Source organism: Pteronotus mesoamericanus, unplaced genomic scaffold, assembly GCF_021234165.1.
Source record: "Pteronotus mesoamericanus isolate MK-2021 breed Mesoamerican mustached bat unplaced genomic scaffold, CSHL_Meso_final scaffold_174, whole genome shotgun sequence".
In the NCBI taxonomy this organism is placed as follows: Eukaryota; Metazoa; Chordata; class Mammalia; order Chiroptera; family Mormoopidae; genus Pteronotus; species Pteronotus mesoamericanus.
In genome coordinates, this window is record NW_026555309.1 from 3,698,491 (window position 1) to 3,717,530 (window position 19,040).

A 19,040-nucleotide genomic window follows, 5' to 3' on the forward strand; every position below is an offset into this window, starting at 1 on the left:
TACCTGGTGTGCTATATCTGTTGCCAATCAACAGAAAAGGGAACCGGAGAGGGACGTCTCTGCTTGTTCATTGGTACAGAGACTAGATAACTCCTGGCTTCTTTGCTCTTTCTGGAAAGGCAGAGAACTAAAGCAGAGGACTCCCCTGACACTTGCTTCCTCATTATCCCTCTGGCTTATGGCAAACAAAAGGGAAAAAGAAATGAATAAACTTGGTTCTTTTCTGCTGTGTACTTTTCTGGTTGTTCAGGACCCCAGGATAGGTGAAATGGTCCATTTGAAATCAAATCGTTCCACCTTCAGGAACTTCTGTAACAAAAGCTGAAAGATTCATGCCTTCATACCCTTACTGAGCTTTGACAAATGAAAGTGAGCAGTAAACAAATAGGGCGGTAATCCTGGTTTTTCATGTTAGGATATGTCTTAACATGTAAGCAGTTCATGACACCAGTATTTACTTAAGGTCCTTTTTTAGGTGCAAAAACTCCAGGCTATTCTAAAGCCAATGATGTTGAGACGTCTCAAGGAGGATGTAGAAAAGAACTTGGCCCCCAAAGAAGAAACTATTATTGAAGTTGAGCTGACAAACATTCAGAAGAAATATTACCGAGCCATCCTTGAGAAGAATTTTACATTTCTTTCCAAAGGTGGTGGTCAAGCTAATGTACCTAACCTTTTAAACACTATGATGGAATTACGAAAGTGCTGCAATCATCCATACCTTATTAACGGTAAGCCTGGCTATTTGTCAACTTACTGAATGATAACCAAAGTACCAGAAACCTTTTTCTCCCTCCAGACTGAGGATTTTGTGGTTTGTAGTCATTACTGTATCCTCTCATCTCAGTGTAGCTTTCACCACCTTCCTATTCTTTGTGGTACCTTTTTCTGTGGTGTGTCCTGCTGGTCCCTGAAGCAGGACCTCACCTCACCTTTCTCCTGCGTCCCTGTATCTGTGCCTCACTCGTTGAAAGGAGGTGTTAGTCTCCATGGCTAAAAACCATCAAAAGTGTTCACAGTTAAAGAGAAATTAGCTCCTGATTGACATTTTCTTGCTGTGTGTGTGTGTTAAAATCTGCAAAGTTACAGAGGAACTTTGGTATGAGAAGGCAGCTATTAGCTGTCTCAAGATTTTGATAGAAGTAAATTTCTCAGTCCAGAGGCCTTTAACACCTATCCCCTAAGAATGAGAGATTGTTTTTTTAAAGCTTTGGGAATAGTCCCTGTTACTAATGAATACTTCATGGTCTTCCTGTTTTCTCAACTAAATTGATAATGTTATGTTATGGATATGAGTAAAATCCTATATTACATACTTGCAAAAATCATTAAAGGAATAAATGCTTCATCCCTTTGATGTGGCAGTTCTCTGGGGAGTACAAGAGCCTACGGTTTGTCAGGGATTGAGATTAGGAAAGCCATTAGAAAGTGATGGCATTGAGACAAGCCTACAGGGCTGGGGAGGAGTTTGCCAGTCAGGGTTAGAAAAAGGAAGGGCATTATGCTGAGCGGAGAAGACGACTCAGGAAAGCAAAGGAAACTTGCCCAAAGTATAAGGGACCTGAAAGAAACAGTACAGTGGTGAACCTAGACATACTGGGACCCGCTGGGAAGAGCCTCAAATGCTAGGTTATGGAATTTTGTCTTTAGTCTGTAGGCAGTGCAGAACTACAGTTTAAAGCTGGGGAATGGTTGGAAATGTGATTCAGGATGATGGGTCTGGCAACTGCGAATGAGACATATGGGAGTCCGGAAAGATAGGTAGCCAGAACGACCAGCCAGGAGGCTACTGCTGTAGGCCAGGCCAGAGCTAATACAGGGTAAGGAGAGGTGATGACCTGCTACAGGGGGTGTTTGTGTACAATTGTAATTGGCCAGTAGTGCAATTTGATTCCTTTCTACAGGAGAAGGAACAAGCCTGATTTTTGTCTTTATCACAACCCATGAGGTTCAAGGGCAACTGATTTAAAGAGTTCCTCATCTTTTTTTCTTTCATAGCTTATACAGTATCAGCCACCTCAGATCCAGACATTCCTATTACTAAATACAAACATAAATGGTCCATACCTGGAAGAGTCTCGGTGTAGCACCTGAAGTCATTGCTGTGGTGTGACATCAGTGAATTTCCTTTTCAAACTTTGTGCTTGTAGCTTTGTCTTTTAAAGAGAGTATCGTGTGTGAAAATTATATGTTTAATGCTGCCAACCTGCTAATCACCATCTGTTTAAGAGCCTATAAGGCCATTCATAGTGTCAACCAGCTTGTTCAAGTTGGGGAGATAGAGTTGTGGATACAGCAGTTGATGGTAGTGGAAACATACACGTGCGCGCGCGCGCGCACACACACACACTTTTAATACCTGGTGAAAATAAAATGGGGAAAAGGAGCCTCCAATGGGGGAGAAAAGGCACTCACAAAAGAGATTAAATGCTTCCAGCACCATCTGTGTGAAAGGGATGATCTCAGCAATGGTTGTTCGGTATCCATTCCCAGTTCAACCTAGTTTACCTTGTTTGGTTACATGCTAATTACATGCATTGAGCATTGAGAAGGGGGAGTTCTCCCAAAACGCAGCTGGTGGGTCTTTTCTGTAGCTGATTGCTCTCCAGGGTCATCCTACATCATTTATGGTTCTCCAGGAGGCTCTAGGACTTCTGAGGCTTGGATCTGTGACATTTATTCTAATTGGTCACACCTTGAGGTCAGCTTTTCTGTCCTTACAACAAGTTATGAAGTGTCTGTTAAGCAGGTATACTTATATGCCTTTATGTTGTGAAACTGTAAAACACACACACACACACGCACACGCACACGCACACAGTGTTACAACTTGCCAGGTAACATATGCAGACCTTGTGTTTCACAGAGGTGGCTCAGGGGCTAGTAGTGTCCATTCTTATCCACAATCTGCTGGAGTAGAAAGAATGTTGACATGGTGCCACCTCTATACATAGTTATTGAGCAGATAAAGGAAGTTTTCAGCTTTGGAGGTTAAATTGAAATTTGTATTGGTTGTGGCAGCCCTAATCAAACTTAAAATTCAGCTCAACAAAGCACATTTCTGTAAATCTTGGAAACAAACAACTATATGCGTAAGTTGAAAGGGGTAACGTAAGCAAAGCAGAAAGAAAAATGGAAGTGATGGTAGAACACCAGTTGTATATAAATGAGAAGTATTTTTAATGTGTGTTAATATTAAGTGCTTAAGTGGTTAGAACAAAGTTTGGTGCACTTTAAACACTAGATAAATGTTGCTAGTTATTTTTCTTGCTAAAAGTTAAGCAGGTCACTGGGTAACATAAATGGAGGTACTATTATTGGCCCGAGCTTTATTAGAATGGAATGTCATATAAACAAAACCAGAAAGGAAAGAGGATCCCTGGCTGGTGTGGCTCAACTGGTTGGAGCATCGTCCTGTAACAGAAAGGTTGTGAGTTCAATTCCTGGTCAGGGCATATAAGTAGGTTGTGGGTTCAGTCCCCCGTCCGGGCATGTACGGGAGGTAGCCAGTCGATGCTCTCTCTTGCATCAATGTTTCTCTATCTCCCTTCCTCTCTATAAAAGCAATAAAAAAATGTGGGTGAAGATTAAAAATAATGCTAATGCTTTTCTAAAAAAGAAATGAAAGACGAGAAGTTACCACAGACATCACAGACATACAAAGGATCATGCTAGTATGCTATGAAAGACTCTACCACCAAATTCAATAACCTAGAAGAAATAGATAAATTCCTACAAATGTATAACCTGCCTAGACTGAATCATGAAGAAATGGAAAATCTAAATAGACTGCTAAACAGTGAGGAAATTTAAACCATCAAAAACCTCCCACAAAATAAAAATCCAGGACCAGATGGCTTCACTAGTGAATTCTACCAAACATTCAAAGCAGATTTGATACCTATCCTTCTCAAATTCTTCTAAAAAATTAGAGAGATAGCAATACTTCCTAACACATTTTCTGAGGCCAAAATAACCCTGATACCAAAACCTGGCAAGGATAACACATAAAAAAGAAAACTACAGATCAATATCTGATGAATACAGATGCAGGAATCCTAAATAAAATATTAGCAAATTGAATACAATAATACATTACAAAAATAATATACCACGATCAATTGGGGTGCATTCCAGGGGCATAAGGATGATTCAACATATGCAAATTGATCAATGCAATATACTACATTAACAAAGCAAAGGATAAAGATCATATGATCTTACCAATAGATACAGAAAATTCATTTGATAAGATACAATATCCATTTATGATTAAAACGCCCAGTAAAATGAGTATAGAAGGAAAGTACCTCAACGTAATAAGGACCAAATATGACAAATCCTCAGCCAATATTATACTCGATGGTGAAAAACTGAAAGCTTTCCCTTTAAAATCAGGAAGAACAAGACAAGGACACCCACACTCACCACTCTTATTTAACACAGTTCTGGAAGTCCTAGTCAGAGCAGTCAGGAAAGAGAAAGAAATAAAAGGCATCCAAATTGGAAAGGAAGAAGTAAAAGGTTCACTTTTTACAAATGACATGGTTCTGAATATAGAAAACCCTAAAGACTCCACCAAAAAAATATTAGAAATGGTAAATACAGTGAAGTTGCAGGATACAAAAACAATGTACAAAAATCCAGTGCTTTTCTATATACTAGTAATGAAACTTAAGAAAAAGAAATGGGGAAAGAAAAACATTGTCTTTTACAATTGCAATCAAAAGAATAAAATACCCAGGAATAAACTTAACAAAGGATGTGGAGGATTTATATACAGAGAACTACAAAGCATTATTAAAAGAGATTGAGAAAGACACAATGAAATGGAAAGATATTCCATATTCATGAACTGGAAGAATGAACATAGTTAAAATGGCCATATTACTCGGCAATATGAAAATTTAATACAATCTCCATCAAAATCCCAATGTCATTTTTTAAGGAAATAGGTCAAAAAATTTTCAGATTTGTACGAAACCACTAAAGAGCCCGAGTAGCCAAAGCAATCCTGAGAGAAAACAAAGCCGAAGGTATCACACTTTGTGACTTCAAATTATACTGCAGCCCTGTGATAATCGGAACAGTATGGAATTGGCAGAACACACACACACGCACGCGCGCGCCAAAGGGAAACAGAACTGAGAGCCCAGAAATAAAACCACAGACATATGGGAAAATAATTTTTTATAGAGGAGCCAAAAACACACAATGAAGAAAGCCTCTTCAATAAATGGTCCTGGGAGAATTGGTAAGCCACATGCAAAAGAATGAAACTAGATTATAGCTTGCTCCCTTGTACAATAAGTAACTCAAAATGTATCGGAGACCTAAGTATAAGATCTGAAACAATAAAGTACATAGAAGAAAACATAGGTACTAAACTTACGGACCTTGGTCATAGAGACTATTTTATGAATTTGACTCCATGGGCAGGGGAAGTAAAGGCAAAAGTAAATGAATGAAACTCTATCAAACTAAAAGGCTTCTGCACAGCAAAAGAAACTGACAACAAAATATAAAGGCAACCAACCAGATGGGAGATGATATTTGCAAACAACAGCTCCAACAAGGGGTTAATATCCAAAATATATAAAGAACTCATGCAACTCAACACCAAACAAATAAAAAATCCAGTTAAAAAATGGGCAGAGGACCCGAACAGTCACCTCTCCCCAAAGACATACAAATCAACAGAAATATGAAAAGATGTTCAACTTCACTAGTTATTAGGGAAATACAAATCAAAACTACAATTAAATACCACCTCACACCTGTGAGGATGGCTAATATAAACAAGACAGGTAATAACAAGTGTTGAAGAGCTTGCAGAGGAAGAGGATCCCTCATTCATGTGTGATGGGAATAAACTGGTACAGCCACAATGGAAAACTGTATGGTGGCTCCTCATAGACTTAAGAATAGAGTTACCATATGACCCAGGAATTCCTCTTCTGAGTATCTACCCAAAAAACTTGAAAACATGTATTTGCAAAGATATATGCCACCCCTCTGTTCATTGCAGCATTATTCACGGTGGCCAAGACATGAAGACAACCAAAGTGTCCTTCAGTAGAGGATCGGATAAAGATGATGTGGTACATACATACAATGGAACACTACTCAGCTGTGAGAAAGGATGAAATACTGCCATTTGCAACAACATGGATCAATCTTGAGACCATTATGCTAAGCGAAATAAGTCAGTCAGAAAAAGCTAAGAACCATTTGATTTCATGCATATGTGAATATAAAACTGAAACTCATAGACATGGACAATGGCATGGTGGTTACCATAGGGAACGGGTTGGGGGCGTAAGAGGATAAAGGGGGCCAAACATACGGTGATGGAAGATTATTTGACTTTGGGTGGTGGGCACACAATGCAATATATAGAGCACGTATCACAGAAAATGTACACCTGAAACCTGAATGACCCTGTGAACCAATGATACCCCCATAAATGTAATAAAATAAAGGAAAAAAAGAAAAAATAGAATGTCCAATTGTAGGTTCACTATGTGGAGTAAAAATAATGTTGAAAACTTGATCAAGGTCCCTTAATGGTTAGGGTGACTTGAGTCAAATTGTTGTTGTAGGAATAATGTTGTTGAGTCAATTGTTGTGGTAGGTAGGTAGGAATATAGAGAATCATGAGCAGGAAGAACACAGGACTTATGCTTATATAATGGAATGAGTTTCAGAGAGAAAACAGTATAGTTACATGTTTTTTTCTAGTAATCTTCAAAAGCAAATAATTTCTTGTTTGTGGCTAATATAGCTAGATAACGTTGCAGTTTCTTCCCTCATAGTGATCATCTGTTTAAGTGGAAAGAAAGACTTCCACACTTAATTCCAAGAATTTTTAAAAAATTAATTGATTTTTAGAGAGGGGAAGGGAGGGAAAAAGGGAAAGAAACATCAATGTGCAAGAGATACATTTGATTGGTTGCCCCTTGCAAGCCCCTAACTGGGGACCCGGCCCACAACTCAGGCATGTGCCCTGACTGGGAATCAAACCAGCGATATTTCATTTGGCAGGCCTGCACTCAATCTACTGAGCCACATCAGCCAGGGCAAGAAATTTTTTGATACACATGCACACACATTTTTAAATGTAGTGAGAACAGTAATTTACTTTAGGGCAGTGCTAACAGACTACATATTTTGGCTTATCATAACCTATTTCTAGTTCATTTTCTGATTGATATATACAAATCTAACATTAAGGTGAATCTGACTGATTAACTTGAAAATTTGGCTCTGATATCAGAAGTTAGAAATTGCTCTTCTCCCTGACACCTTTCCCACCCTCTTTTTTTCATTCTGGTCATGACACATACAGGGCTAAAGGAGTCATATATGAAATATGTTTGCTGATGTTTTAAAATGAAGTATTGTTAGTGTAAACTGCCTGTCACTTAAGAAAATTTATAATAAAGATCTGAATTGATTAATTCAGCAGTAGCTTTTGTCAGTAAGAAAGAGTATATTCTAATTTTGACTATTTTTCATGAGATGAGAAATTATTAGTAGCATTGGAAAAGCAGAAAAGTTTTTTACTCATCTTTGAGTAAATTTAAAATGAAAACTAAATTTCTTTGCTAATTTGACTGGATTATATATTTATTTTAAATTTTTTACTAAAATAATCCAAACATGCCTGATACTTACTTTGTTAAAAATGGTTATTTCATTTTTGAAATATATTCATTAACCATTAACTTGTTTTAAACTAAAACACTCTTTTATTTTGAGTATAGATTATAATAATGTGAACAAAGTCACTACCTAAATATCTTAAGAGTAAAATCTGTATCTTCCTGAATTGCAACGAGCTTATAATACATTGTCCAACAAGAACAAACTTTTTAAGAAAAAGAACTAATGTAGTATATAGGCTTAAATCTATCCTGTCTCCTGAGGACCTTCTTGTCCTGAATATAGAACCTACATTTCTAAATTTTACATTTTGAAAAACATTATTTAACTTTATTCAAGAACCTGCCTGCTAATATTCTTAAATAGCATTTTGTTTTTCACCTTTTCCTAGTAAAACCTTTTTTCCTCTTAGAGGAAAATCCTGAGTATTAGCCTTTTACTCATATGGAAAGGAGAGCAAGAGACTGGCACTTTCTGCCAGTCCCTCTGCATAAGAATTAACAGTGTGCACCCTGGCTGGTATGGCTCAGTGGATTAAGTGCTGGCCTGCAAACCAAAGGGTCGCTGGTTTGATTCCCAGTCAGGGCACATGCCTAGGTTGCGGGCCAGGTTCTCAGTGCGGGGCATGTGAGAGGAAACCACACATTGATGTTTCTCTCCCTCTCTTTCTCCCTCCTTTCCCCTCTCTAAAAATAAATAAAATCTTGAAAAAATAAAAAAGAATGAACAGTGTGCTTTCCAGAAGGCCTTAGTACTTGGGAAAGGCATTAAGTGATTTTTAATCTGTTCTCAGTAAGATTCTTTGTAGATTAATAATTAACAAGCTTTATTTTTGCATATGACCACGTCATAACTTAATTTCTACAAGTGGCCTTAAAATGGAAATAAGGCACTTTTACTGCATCGGTTGCTACTTGCAGAAGGACTGACCATATGAGTGGCTTGGTAGCCTGACTGACCTAACCTTTAAAATCCTTCTGAGGTTTATGTGTTTATGTATCCCCGTCTATATATAGTATAGTTAGTTCACATGTTTAAAACCAGTGGTAAGAAGAGTAGTTTAAATTTCTGACACAGTTTCAGGCTGGGAACTAATCCCATTAGATGGATTAGTTTGTTTGTATTTCCTAGAGAATAGGGACCATGACCGCATCCACGTCCTTTGGGGAGAGGAGCTGAGTGCTACAGCCGTGCCCTGATTAGCCCTAGAGATGGGTGGAGGCCAGACGTTGCTGCACAATTCTAGTTAAGCCAACTAAGCAGTTGAAGGAAGCTTAGCCTGCTGCTTTCTAGATAAGCGTGTGTTTGGGGTCAGGGAAGGAAGCACTGAGCAAGATGTCATTCCCTTGAGGCTTCTCTCTGATGCACCCCAAAGTCTTCAAACAAGTAGAAATCTGTTGGGGCTGTGAGAAAAGGAGGGTTAGACATAGAAGTCTTATGTGAAACAACGGTTTGTTTCATTTTTAAAGTTTTTCAAGCTTTGAGTAATTCAAGATAGAATTTTTGTCCCTTATGAAATTATCTGATGAGAATGAATATGGAAGGAGATTTACAGATTGCAATAGATGTGTGCTACCCCCTAAAAAAAATCTCTAAGAATTATCCTGAAAGATGATTCCCTTTTGTTGTAGTCCTCTTGACTTTGTTATTGTACAATTATAAATACAAACTACTGCCCTTACACTGTAATAATTAGGACTCTATCTCTTTGTTTCTTAGTTTCAGAACAGATTTTGTTGTTTGTGTTTATATTCAGCTAGTAAACAGTTCTTTACTTCTTCAGCAATTTAGGTTCCAAATTTTCTGTAGGTATCTGGCCCTTGGCTTGTTTCTGTCACTTCTGGCTTGACAGTCTGTTGTTGAAATTCAGTTTCTACAATCAGCAAACATTTGTTTGCTGGAAAACGTGGTTTTTCCCTCTAAATGCCTAAATGTGTTGTGCTTAAAACTTTGATCCCTTTTATGCTTTCCCAGTTTTGTGTAGACCTAACTTTAAGTGGATAGATTCATGTTCATAAACATGAGTATAGTGTTCTGGTTTCTACAGTTTGCAGTGGGTTTTGAAAGCAAGTTCATTGTTTTTAGTAATAAAAACCTTTTACTGTATTCAGTTTATGCTGTCCAATCTCTGCAGGTGCTGAAGAGAAAATTTTGGAAGAGTTTAAAGAAACACACAATGCAGACTCTCCAGATTTTCAGCTCCAGGCAATGATCCAGGCTGCTGGCAAGCTAGTGCTGATTGACAAGCTGCTGCCAAAACTGAAGGCTGGTGGCCACAGGGTGCTTATCTTTTCCCAGATGGTGCGCTGCTTGGACATACTGGAAGACTACCTCATTCAAAGACGGTGAGGCCATGGTACCATAAGAATAAAAAGGAAACTAAAAAGTGACCTTTCTCAGGGCTCCAGATATTACCTTGGAGTGATATTTATGATAAAGGGGAATGGGGAAAATATGTCACATCTCTTTTTAAAAAAAACTACGGGTGTATACAACAGTGTTACTTGGTATAGTGACTGCAGTAGGTCTGCATAATTTTGTGGGAAATTTTGTTTTCCATTTCTTTGATTTGACCGAAGGAGAGTAGTTCCTACCTAAAATTGAAATTGTTATTTTACTGTTGGAGGTGTCAGCTATTTTTAGAGTTTAGATGTTTCACTGGAGAGAAATTAAAATTAAATCTAATCTTTGGGCATTCAACCGATTGTATGGAAAACAACAAAACCCATGTGCTCTGAAATAATTTCTGATACATAATATTATTCTGTTAATATATATTCCAAATTGTATTATTATCTTAAAAATCCGAAAAGAAAGGGAATAGGTATTTTGTAGCTGTCTATCAGGTCTCCTTGTTAATACTTATATTTTCCAGGTACCCATATGAAAGAATCGACGGCCGAGTAAGAGGCAATCTCCGCCAGGCAGCTATTGACAGATTCTCCAAACCTGATTCTGATAGGTTTGTTTTCCTCCTGTGTACACGGGCAGGAGGTTTAGGCATTAATCTTACTGCTGCTGATACCTGCATCATCTTTGATTCTGACTGGAATCCCCAAAATGATCTCCAGGTAAACATGCAAGAAAATCTTCCTGGTGCCTTTTTTTTTTTTTTTTTTTAAAGTCATTCTTCTATGACAGAGAATCCCTGTCAAACCAATAAATTAAAGTCATGTAGTCACTCAGGCGGTGTCCCATGATCGGGGCAAATGAACCAGCTAGTAATCAATTTATTAATAATGTAAAAGTAATTTCTTCTTATGTTAATCCTCTTCTAAACTGCACCTCTGTTTATTGGAACAGATGCTCTTATAACTGACAATCGAGTCTTTCTTTCTTTGGTAGCCATTCCTTTCTCTTTTCTTCCAGGCTCAGGCAAGATGTCATAGAATAGGACAGAGCAAATCTGTGAAAATCTACAGGCTGATTACGAGAAATTCTTACGAAAGGGAAATGTTTGACAAGGCGAGTTTGAAGCTCGGTCTCGATAAAGCTGTGCTGCAGTCCATGAGCGGAAGGGAAAACGCTACCAACGGGGTAAAGCCACACTTGCCCAGCTTTCATTTGTTCTGCTCCTTACTTGATTTAGCTAAGAGTGAGAAATCCTCCAGCATCAGATTATTTTTCAACGTCAATATTTGTTTCAAGCAATATTTCAACCTCACATTTCCTTTGCTAGAATTTAGGTTTACCCTCTTTGAGAAAAAAAACAACAACATTTGTTTAGCCTAAAAACATTTAAATTCTAAATTATTTAAAATATTTCTCTAAAACAGGTACAACAGCTTTCCAAGAAAGAAATAGAGGATCTTCTGCGAAAAGGGGCCTATGGTGCACTCATGGATGAAGAGGATGAAGGATCTAAATTTTGTGAAGAAGATATTGATCAGATTCTCTTACGGCGAACCCACACCATCACCATTGAGTCTGAAGGGAAGGGTTCCACATTTGCTAAGGTGCGAATCGATCTGAAGAGAGGCAGGTTTTCTATAGAAGTTTAATAGAGTTCATACACAGCACTTTGTAAACTGCTCACAGAATGTATACATAGCGTTTGCTTTCTATTCCAAATTGAGAAATTAATTACTAACTCCCTGTGGAGCACTTAATGCATAAAAAATTCTTTGTGCTTTGGGTTTGTTTTACTTACATGGCTCCGGTGGTCACTTTTACCTTGTCTTCCTACCTGCTCCCCAGCTCCCCAGGCTAATCCTTTACCTGGGTTCTTGACTCTGTCCTCTTCCCTTCTTGAGATCCTACTTTCTGACATAGTCTATAAGAACAATTAAGTCACTGCCATCTGTTCTGCCCCGCACCTTCCATTGCGTAAGCCTTCTTTCATAGCTGAAATACACACAAACATTATTTACACCTGCTGTCTCCATTGCCTCCCTTTCTACTTATTTTTCAACTCCCAGCTTGCAGCACATCCCCATGCCTTCATCAGAGCAGCTCTGGCAAAGGTCACCACGGTGTGCCACTCCACCCAGAGCCCTTTCTGAGGCTTCGACTGCATATTGGTCCACCCACCCACAGCCTGACCCAACTTACGCTTTTATTTTTAACAGCTTTATTGAAATGTAATTTACTTACCATAAAATTAGCCTGTTCCACATGTACAATTCAGTGCCTTTACCATATTTACAGACGTGTGCAACTGTTACCACATCTAAGTTTAGAACATTTCCATCACCCCAAACTATCCTCATGCCAATTAAGAGGCAGGCCCATCCATCCCGCTTCACCCGTTCCCCCAAGTCCTTGGCAACCACTAATCTACTTTCTGTCTCTCTCGATTTCCCTACTCTGGACATTTCATATACATGGAACTATAGAACATGTGGTCTTTTGTGCCTAGCTTCACTCACTTAGCATAATGTTTTTGAGGTTCATCTACACTGTAGCATGAATCAGTACGTCCTTCCTTTGTATGGGTGAGCCATGTTCTGTGATGTATCTATACCTCATTTGCAAGCTGATGATGGACATTGGGGTTATTTATTCACCAGTTGTTAGGGATATTTTTGGTTATTATGAATAATGTTGTTACGAACATTTGCATACAAGTTTTTGTGTGGACAAGTGTTTTCATTTCTCTTGCATGTATACCAGGAATGAAATTGCTGGGTCATGTGTTAACTCCATGTTTAACCCTTGAGGAACTGCCAGACTGTTTTTTAAAGTGAATGTACCACTTTCTTTCCTACTGGCAGTATTTTTTAGGGTTCCAGTTTCTCTACATCCTCAGCAACACATTCTATTGTCTGGCTTTTTTTATTGTAGTCACGTTAGCGAGTGTGAAGTGAGAGCCCACGAGGGTTGGACCTGGGTTTCTGAGGTGCTATGGAACATCTATCCCCTGCTCGTGGCCATTGCGTGTCATTTTTGGAGAGATGTCTATTCTAGTTCTTGGTTCACCTTTGGAGTTATTTATCTTTTTACTATCGCAGTTTAAGAATCTTTTATCTATTCTGGATAGAAATTTCTCATCAGATAATATAATTTGGAAATATTTTCCTCTTGTTTTTTCTTAATGGCGATTACTACAGTAGCCAGTTTAATCCCCTTTTTCTTTTATTGTTTGTGCTTTTGCTGCATTTTTCTAACCTAAGGTTACAGAGATTTTTCTTCTCAGAGTTTTATAGTTTTCACTGTTACATTCAGATCTGTAACCCTTTTGAGTGAGTTTTCATGTGTGGTGATGTTGTAAGACAGGGTCCAACTCCCTTCTTTTGCACGTGGACAGTAAGTTGTCCCAGCTGCTGCTCCTCTGGGCTCTGTAACCCAACACCTCCTTGTTCCTGTCTTTCTGCCTCTTTTCAGTATATGCAAAAAGAAACCCATCATCCTGTCCTTTCACCCTCTGTGTGCACGTGCGTGTGTACACACGCCAGTTGGTTCACCTGGTTAACACCACTCAGATGCCAAAGCTGGGTGCTGCAGTTTTTCCTGGCTTCCTCCTTTTTCATGCTTCACATTTATCTATATTTTCACTCCTTCAGTTACCTTTTAAAGAATATCTTTATCCATTTCGCTAGAGCTGTTTTCAGTCTTCACTGTTTCTTTCCTGAACTACAGTAGCCTGTTCTACATCATTCTGCCCTCCATGCTCCAAGACATTGGTGCCTTTGAATATGACAGTGGCCATATTGATACTCCCAATTTCAAAGAGATTGCTGCTTCCCCAGGATAGAGTTCAGACTCTTCTAAGAGGAAGAACTTGATCTTTGGCTTCTCTTCTTGATTACTGTTTCCCCAGTCGTAAGACAGACTGCCTTTCTTCTCTGTGCCTTTGCACATGCTTTCCTGTTCTTTGAGCTTTTAATAATCTGGTCCAGGCATTATTTTCTGGAGAGCCTGTTCTCTCTTCCCAGCAATGCTCTCTGTGTACCCTCAACCCCACCTGAGCCTCGTTAGGGCTCTCCTCTGTATATCAGTTGCATCTGTACATCCCTTTGTTACCTGTCAGTTATTGTGCTGCATGATCATCTTTTGTTTCCTGATCTGCCTCAACCCCTGGCCAGTGAGCTACTTGAGGGACGGTCTTCCTCCTAGTGCCATCAATGACAGCATCTGACACACATGGAAGAATGCATACATGTTTGAGTGAATGAATAAATGAAAACTGTTTTGCATTTTACCTCTGAGAAAAGCATCCCAAAGTAATGCATAATTTCCTTCTTTTTAGGCCAGTTTTGTTGCGTCTGGAAATAGGACAGATATTTCTCTGGATGATCCAAATTTCTGGCAAAAGTGGGCTAAGAAGGCTGAATTGGATATTGATGCCTTAAATGGGAGGGTGAGTGAGAGGTTCCATTCAAACCCTATCTGATCTAACAACCCAAAGTTGCTTTTATAGAAGTTTTCAAATGTATCTGCTCTCTCTTTTAGAACAACCTGGTTATTGACACTCCAAGAGTGAGGAAGCAAACCAGGCTGTACAGTGCAGTAAAAGAAGATGAGCTGATGGAATTTTCAGACTTGGAAAGTGATTCTGAAGAGAAGCCTTGCACAAAGCCCCGGCGGCCCCAGGACAGGTCCCAGGGCTATGCAAGGAGTGAGTGCTTTAGAGTGGAGAAGAATCTGCTCGTCTATGGGTAAGTCAGATTCATGAGAAACGGAATTTTATTTTTAAAATAGTTAGAATTCCAGTTGGCATAGAAAGACAATATTTGTGTTTGGATGTCTGTGATTCCCCATAGTCAAGTGAACTATGCAGCAACCCCTATGGGGCCTGGGTCGTGTGGTTAAAGTGCTCACAGTTGTTCAAATTCTCAAGGATTTGAAGGAGCATGAGTTTGTCCCTTAAGGGATTATGTTAGATTCAAATTTGTTGATTATTAATAACTCAGAACAAAGTCTCAAAATTACAAAATCTTTTTTACTTTACCTTCACATAAAATTTACTATATTTGTCTTTTAACACTTTTCTGTTAAAAAATTTGTTAAAGGCAATTGTCTCACTTGTAAAGCTCTTCCAATGGATCCCATTTTTAGTCTCTGAATGTGTCTCCTCTGAATCTCTGCAGCTCCTTACACAGTGCTCTGAAGGGCAAGGTGCTCAGTAAATACCTGAATCTGTAAATAAGAGATCTCTAGCATATTGTGGGACTGTAGGCAAATGCCATTCAAATAAAAGACTACCACCAAACGATACTTCTGTGGATCTGATGATATCCTGCCTTCAGTTATTTTCCCAGTGGATCATGAGTAGTTTCAAAAGAAGCACAAACATTTTGTTTAACATAGCATACAGGGTTCTGAGCGGCCCTTTGTATGCCTTGTCGGCTCTTTCCATGGACAGTCCAAACTTCTGTTAGGACAGACCTCTTCATCTCCCTCAATGTGCTACGCTCTGTCTCATCTCTCTCCTTCCACAACCCTGTACCACTGCCTAGAGCCAATCCCCCATCCCACCCCGACCTTCTAGGCTTGACCTGCTCAACATCTCCTGTCCTTGATGTCCAGGGCAGGCGTCACCTCAAAACCCTGCACCAGAAAGTCTGGTCTGCGCTGTCACACTCAGGATGTTGTTTTATGACTTCAAGTAGTTGGTGTCTCCCGCTAGCAACCCAGTTAGTAGCTCCTTGGGGACTGGGGCTCTTTCTTTGTGTCCTCAGGGCAGAATGCAGTGCCGGCAGACACAGTGAGTGCTGAATCAGGGATTGTTTATGGAATAAATGAAGTTCAGCTGAAGCCCATCCTATGCCTGGTAGCTTTGTCCCCTCTGCTATTGACTGTGCAAGCTGGACAACCTTTCCTGTCGATTCCCACATGGTGTAGAGAACCTCCCCACCTAAGAGCTTTACTGTGTGCACCTGCTTCCATGTTTCAACCTAAAGATCAAAGTTGAGAATTTAGCTGGTAAAACTTCAGAAATGGGACATATTAATAACTCTTGAAGCTCAAAAGTATGCCTAGGGCATACTGTATTTTAGTAAAGCCCTTCCCTTCTCCCACACGTATCACTGTATATTAAACACCTGCTCTGTGCTGGGCACTGTACTAGGATACTCTCAGACACCAGGGACACAGCTGTGAGCAGGACAGTCGCAGCCTTGCCTCAAGGCAGGCAGGTGACCTGTAGAAAAACAGTAAACTGTGATAATGCTTTGGCAGGGACGCTCTGTGCAAGTGGAGCATGGAAACATGTCTCCTCTCCTTTCAGACTCAGCTCAAGTGTTCTCCTTCTACCTCTGGGGCTCAGGGGAATAGAAGAAGGAATCCCACAGAAGGTGATGTGGATAGTCTGTGACTGATGGACATCATGAGTAAGCAGCATAAGAGGGACTGTTGGACCTTGGACAGGGAGAAGAGAGTTTCCAGTAGAGAGAGCAGTGTGTCCAAAGGCCTACAGGTGAAGGCCAGCGTCACGAGTTGAGGACTGAAAGAGGTTCACAAAAGCCAGAGTAGACCAGGCCAGCGAAAAAGGCAGGGCAATCTGGGGTGTACACTGTGCTTCTTAGCCAAGGTTCCCCAGCAGCCAGGCATGGGTCTCAGTCAGGAAGAAGGAAGCGGAGGGGCTCGTTCCTATGCTGAGACTGCCCTGGGAGTTCGGTCAGCAGTGCCCTGGAGGAGGCGCAGCTTAGCATCTGCCTATCTGCCGTATGCTCCGACCCCACAGCACCCGGGCGAAAGAGCACTGCACTGTGTTAAACCTGCGGTTGTGACCTGACATAAGTGGCTCAGGTTCCACAGTGTGCTGTGTGGTTGTAGCCACAGTGTCTTCTCGCACCCATTTCACATGAGGACCTGAGAGTTGGCCGAACATTCTTCCTGGGCATGCTCTGGTACTTGGAGATAACAGTCCTGTTTCAAAAGGAAGCTTGGACCTGTTCACAGTTTTACAGTAATTATTGTGACTTCCCTTTGAGGTGGGCTGATGTTAGCACGCTCCTCAGCACTGCATCCTTGACTTGGGGGCTGTCATCCCCACCTTGAGTCCCCATTCATTTCCAATGGTTGGTCAGCATAGAAGCATACGAACCATGACAGAGTGAAGCAAAGTATAAAACGTCCCGGTCCTGGCATCCTTTCATGTCCTCAGAGTTGCTGCCGGTGTGAATCTGAGTGGGGAAGCCTGTGTCAGCCTGTAGGTGACATTTCGGTGGCAACCCCAGTCCTGCACAGAGGAACAGTGCTCCACAGCTTGTGCTGTGACGGGTGTCTTTAACTCTTGGTCCTGCATTGCTTTCCTTTCACCTGACATCAAATATTCCTAGGGTATTTTTGTTTTGTTTTCATGATTGTTTTTTAGCAAGAGAAAATAATCACATTTAATACCCTTGTATCTATGGGAACCCCACACACATGAGAGTCAGAGACCCTGCATGGAGCACCCAAGATTTTCTAACACCAGAACCTGGCTGTGAAAATAAGCTCCAGATCTAAACTGAAAGGCACCATGTGCATGCTGAATACTTGCTTTGCAGTTGGGGACGGTGGACGGACATCCTTTCCCATGGACGCTACAAACGTCAGCTCACTGAACAAGATGTGGAAACCATCTGCAGAACAATCCTCGTGTACTGTCTCAACCACTATAAGGGGGATGAGAACATCAAAAGCTTCATCTGGGATCTGATCACGCCCACGGCTGACGGCCAGACGCGCGCCTTGGTCAATCATTCTGGTAGGTTTTCTTTGTGCTGCAGGGTCACAAAAAGCTACCGGGGACCCTTGCAACGCAACCTAGATCATGCATTTCCCAGCCTTATATGTCAGGATCTGACTATGACGCTAACATGGGGGCAGTAGAAAGCTTCTATTATTACAGTAATAATAATTATTATCATTATAATTCTAGGTTTATCAGCCCCAGTGCCAAGGGGGAGGAAGGGAAAGAAGGTGAAAGCCCAGAGCGCACACCCGGTGGTGCAGGATGCCGACTGGCTGGCGGGCTGCAACCCCGACACTCTGTTCCAGGAGGACAGCTACAAGAAACACCTGAAGCACCACTGCAACAAGTAGGTTTCAAAGGGTGGATGCGGAGAGCTTGTTTTGTTCGTGTGTGTGTGTGTGCGTGTGTGTGTAAGTAAAGACTATTAAGTTGTAGTTACTGTCTTTGTACAGCCTGCCTGTTTTTCTTCAAACATGATGCCAAGTCATAGGACAGCATACCTTCAGATGACTGATTTTTTAAATTGTGGTAAAGATATGTAACACAATTTAAAAATGTTCCCATTTTAACCATTTCTGAATGTACAGTTCATTGGCATTAATTACATTAAAAATACTGTATACCTCTCACCACTATCTATACCCAGAACCTTATCATTGACTGCAATACTAGCTCTGTATCATTAAACAATAACTAACCTTCCCCTCCTCCATGGCTCCAAGCCCCTGGCAACCACCGTTCTCTATGAATTTGCCTGTTCTAGGTACCTCATCAGTGGAACCACACAGTATTTGTCTTGCTGTGCCTGGCTTATTTCACTTAGTGTGATATTTTCAAGGTTGATCCATGCTGTCAGTTGTGCCAGAATTTTATTCCTTTTCATGACTGAATAATACTCCATTGTATGAATAGACCACATTTTGTTTATTCATTCATCTGTCAGTGGGCACTTGGGTTGATGGACACCTTTGGCTACTGTGAGTAGTGCTGCTGTGATGCTGTAGATAATTAAGGTTTTAGTTTTATTTTTCAGGTGCAGTTTACATTCAGTATTATTTTGTATTAGTTTCAGGTATACCTGTGGAACGCTGAGTTTTAACCCGTGTGTGTGTTAGGGAATTTAGGGAATTATGGCTTCGTGTCATCCCACCTTCAACTGGCTGCTTTCAGTGGAGGAATTGGGGAATTTTCATGTTGTTTTTTGCTTAGTAATACCTCACTGTTTTTTTTTTTGTTGTTTGTTTGTTTTTTTGGT

General features: G+C 40.3%; 1 protein-coding gene across 3 annotated transcripts in view; it reads left to right on the forward strand.

Moving 5' to 3' along the window:
- The window catches only part of CHD7 (chromodomain helicase DNA binding protein 7), a 198,051-nt gene that overhangs the window by 156,982 nt on the left and 22,029 nt on the right, over window positions 1–19,040 (forward strand). For all 3 annotated transcript variants that reach the window (XM_054590164.1, XM_054590166.1, XM_054590165.1), the window contains exons 15-23: window positions 476–731; window positions 9,800–10,010; window positions 10,541–10,736; window positions 11,035–11,202; window positions 11,442–11,621; window positions 14,354–14,464; window positions 14,557–14,762; window positions 17,598–17,797; window positions 17,972–18,131. In XM_054590164.1, coding sequence (XP_054446139.1) covers window positions 476–731; window positions 9,800–10,010; window positions 10,541–10,736; window positions 11,035–11,202; window positions 11,442–11,621; window positions 14,354–14,464; window positions 14,557–14,762; window positions 17,598–17,797; window positions 17,972–18,131 — 1,688 coding nt within the window. The remainder of the gene's footprint in view (window positions 1–475; window positions 732–9,799; window positions 10,011–10,540; window positions 10,737–11,034; window positions 11,203–11,441; window positions 11,622–14,353; window positions 14,465–14,556; window positions 14,763–17,597; window positions 17,798–17,971; window positions 18,132–19,040) is intronic.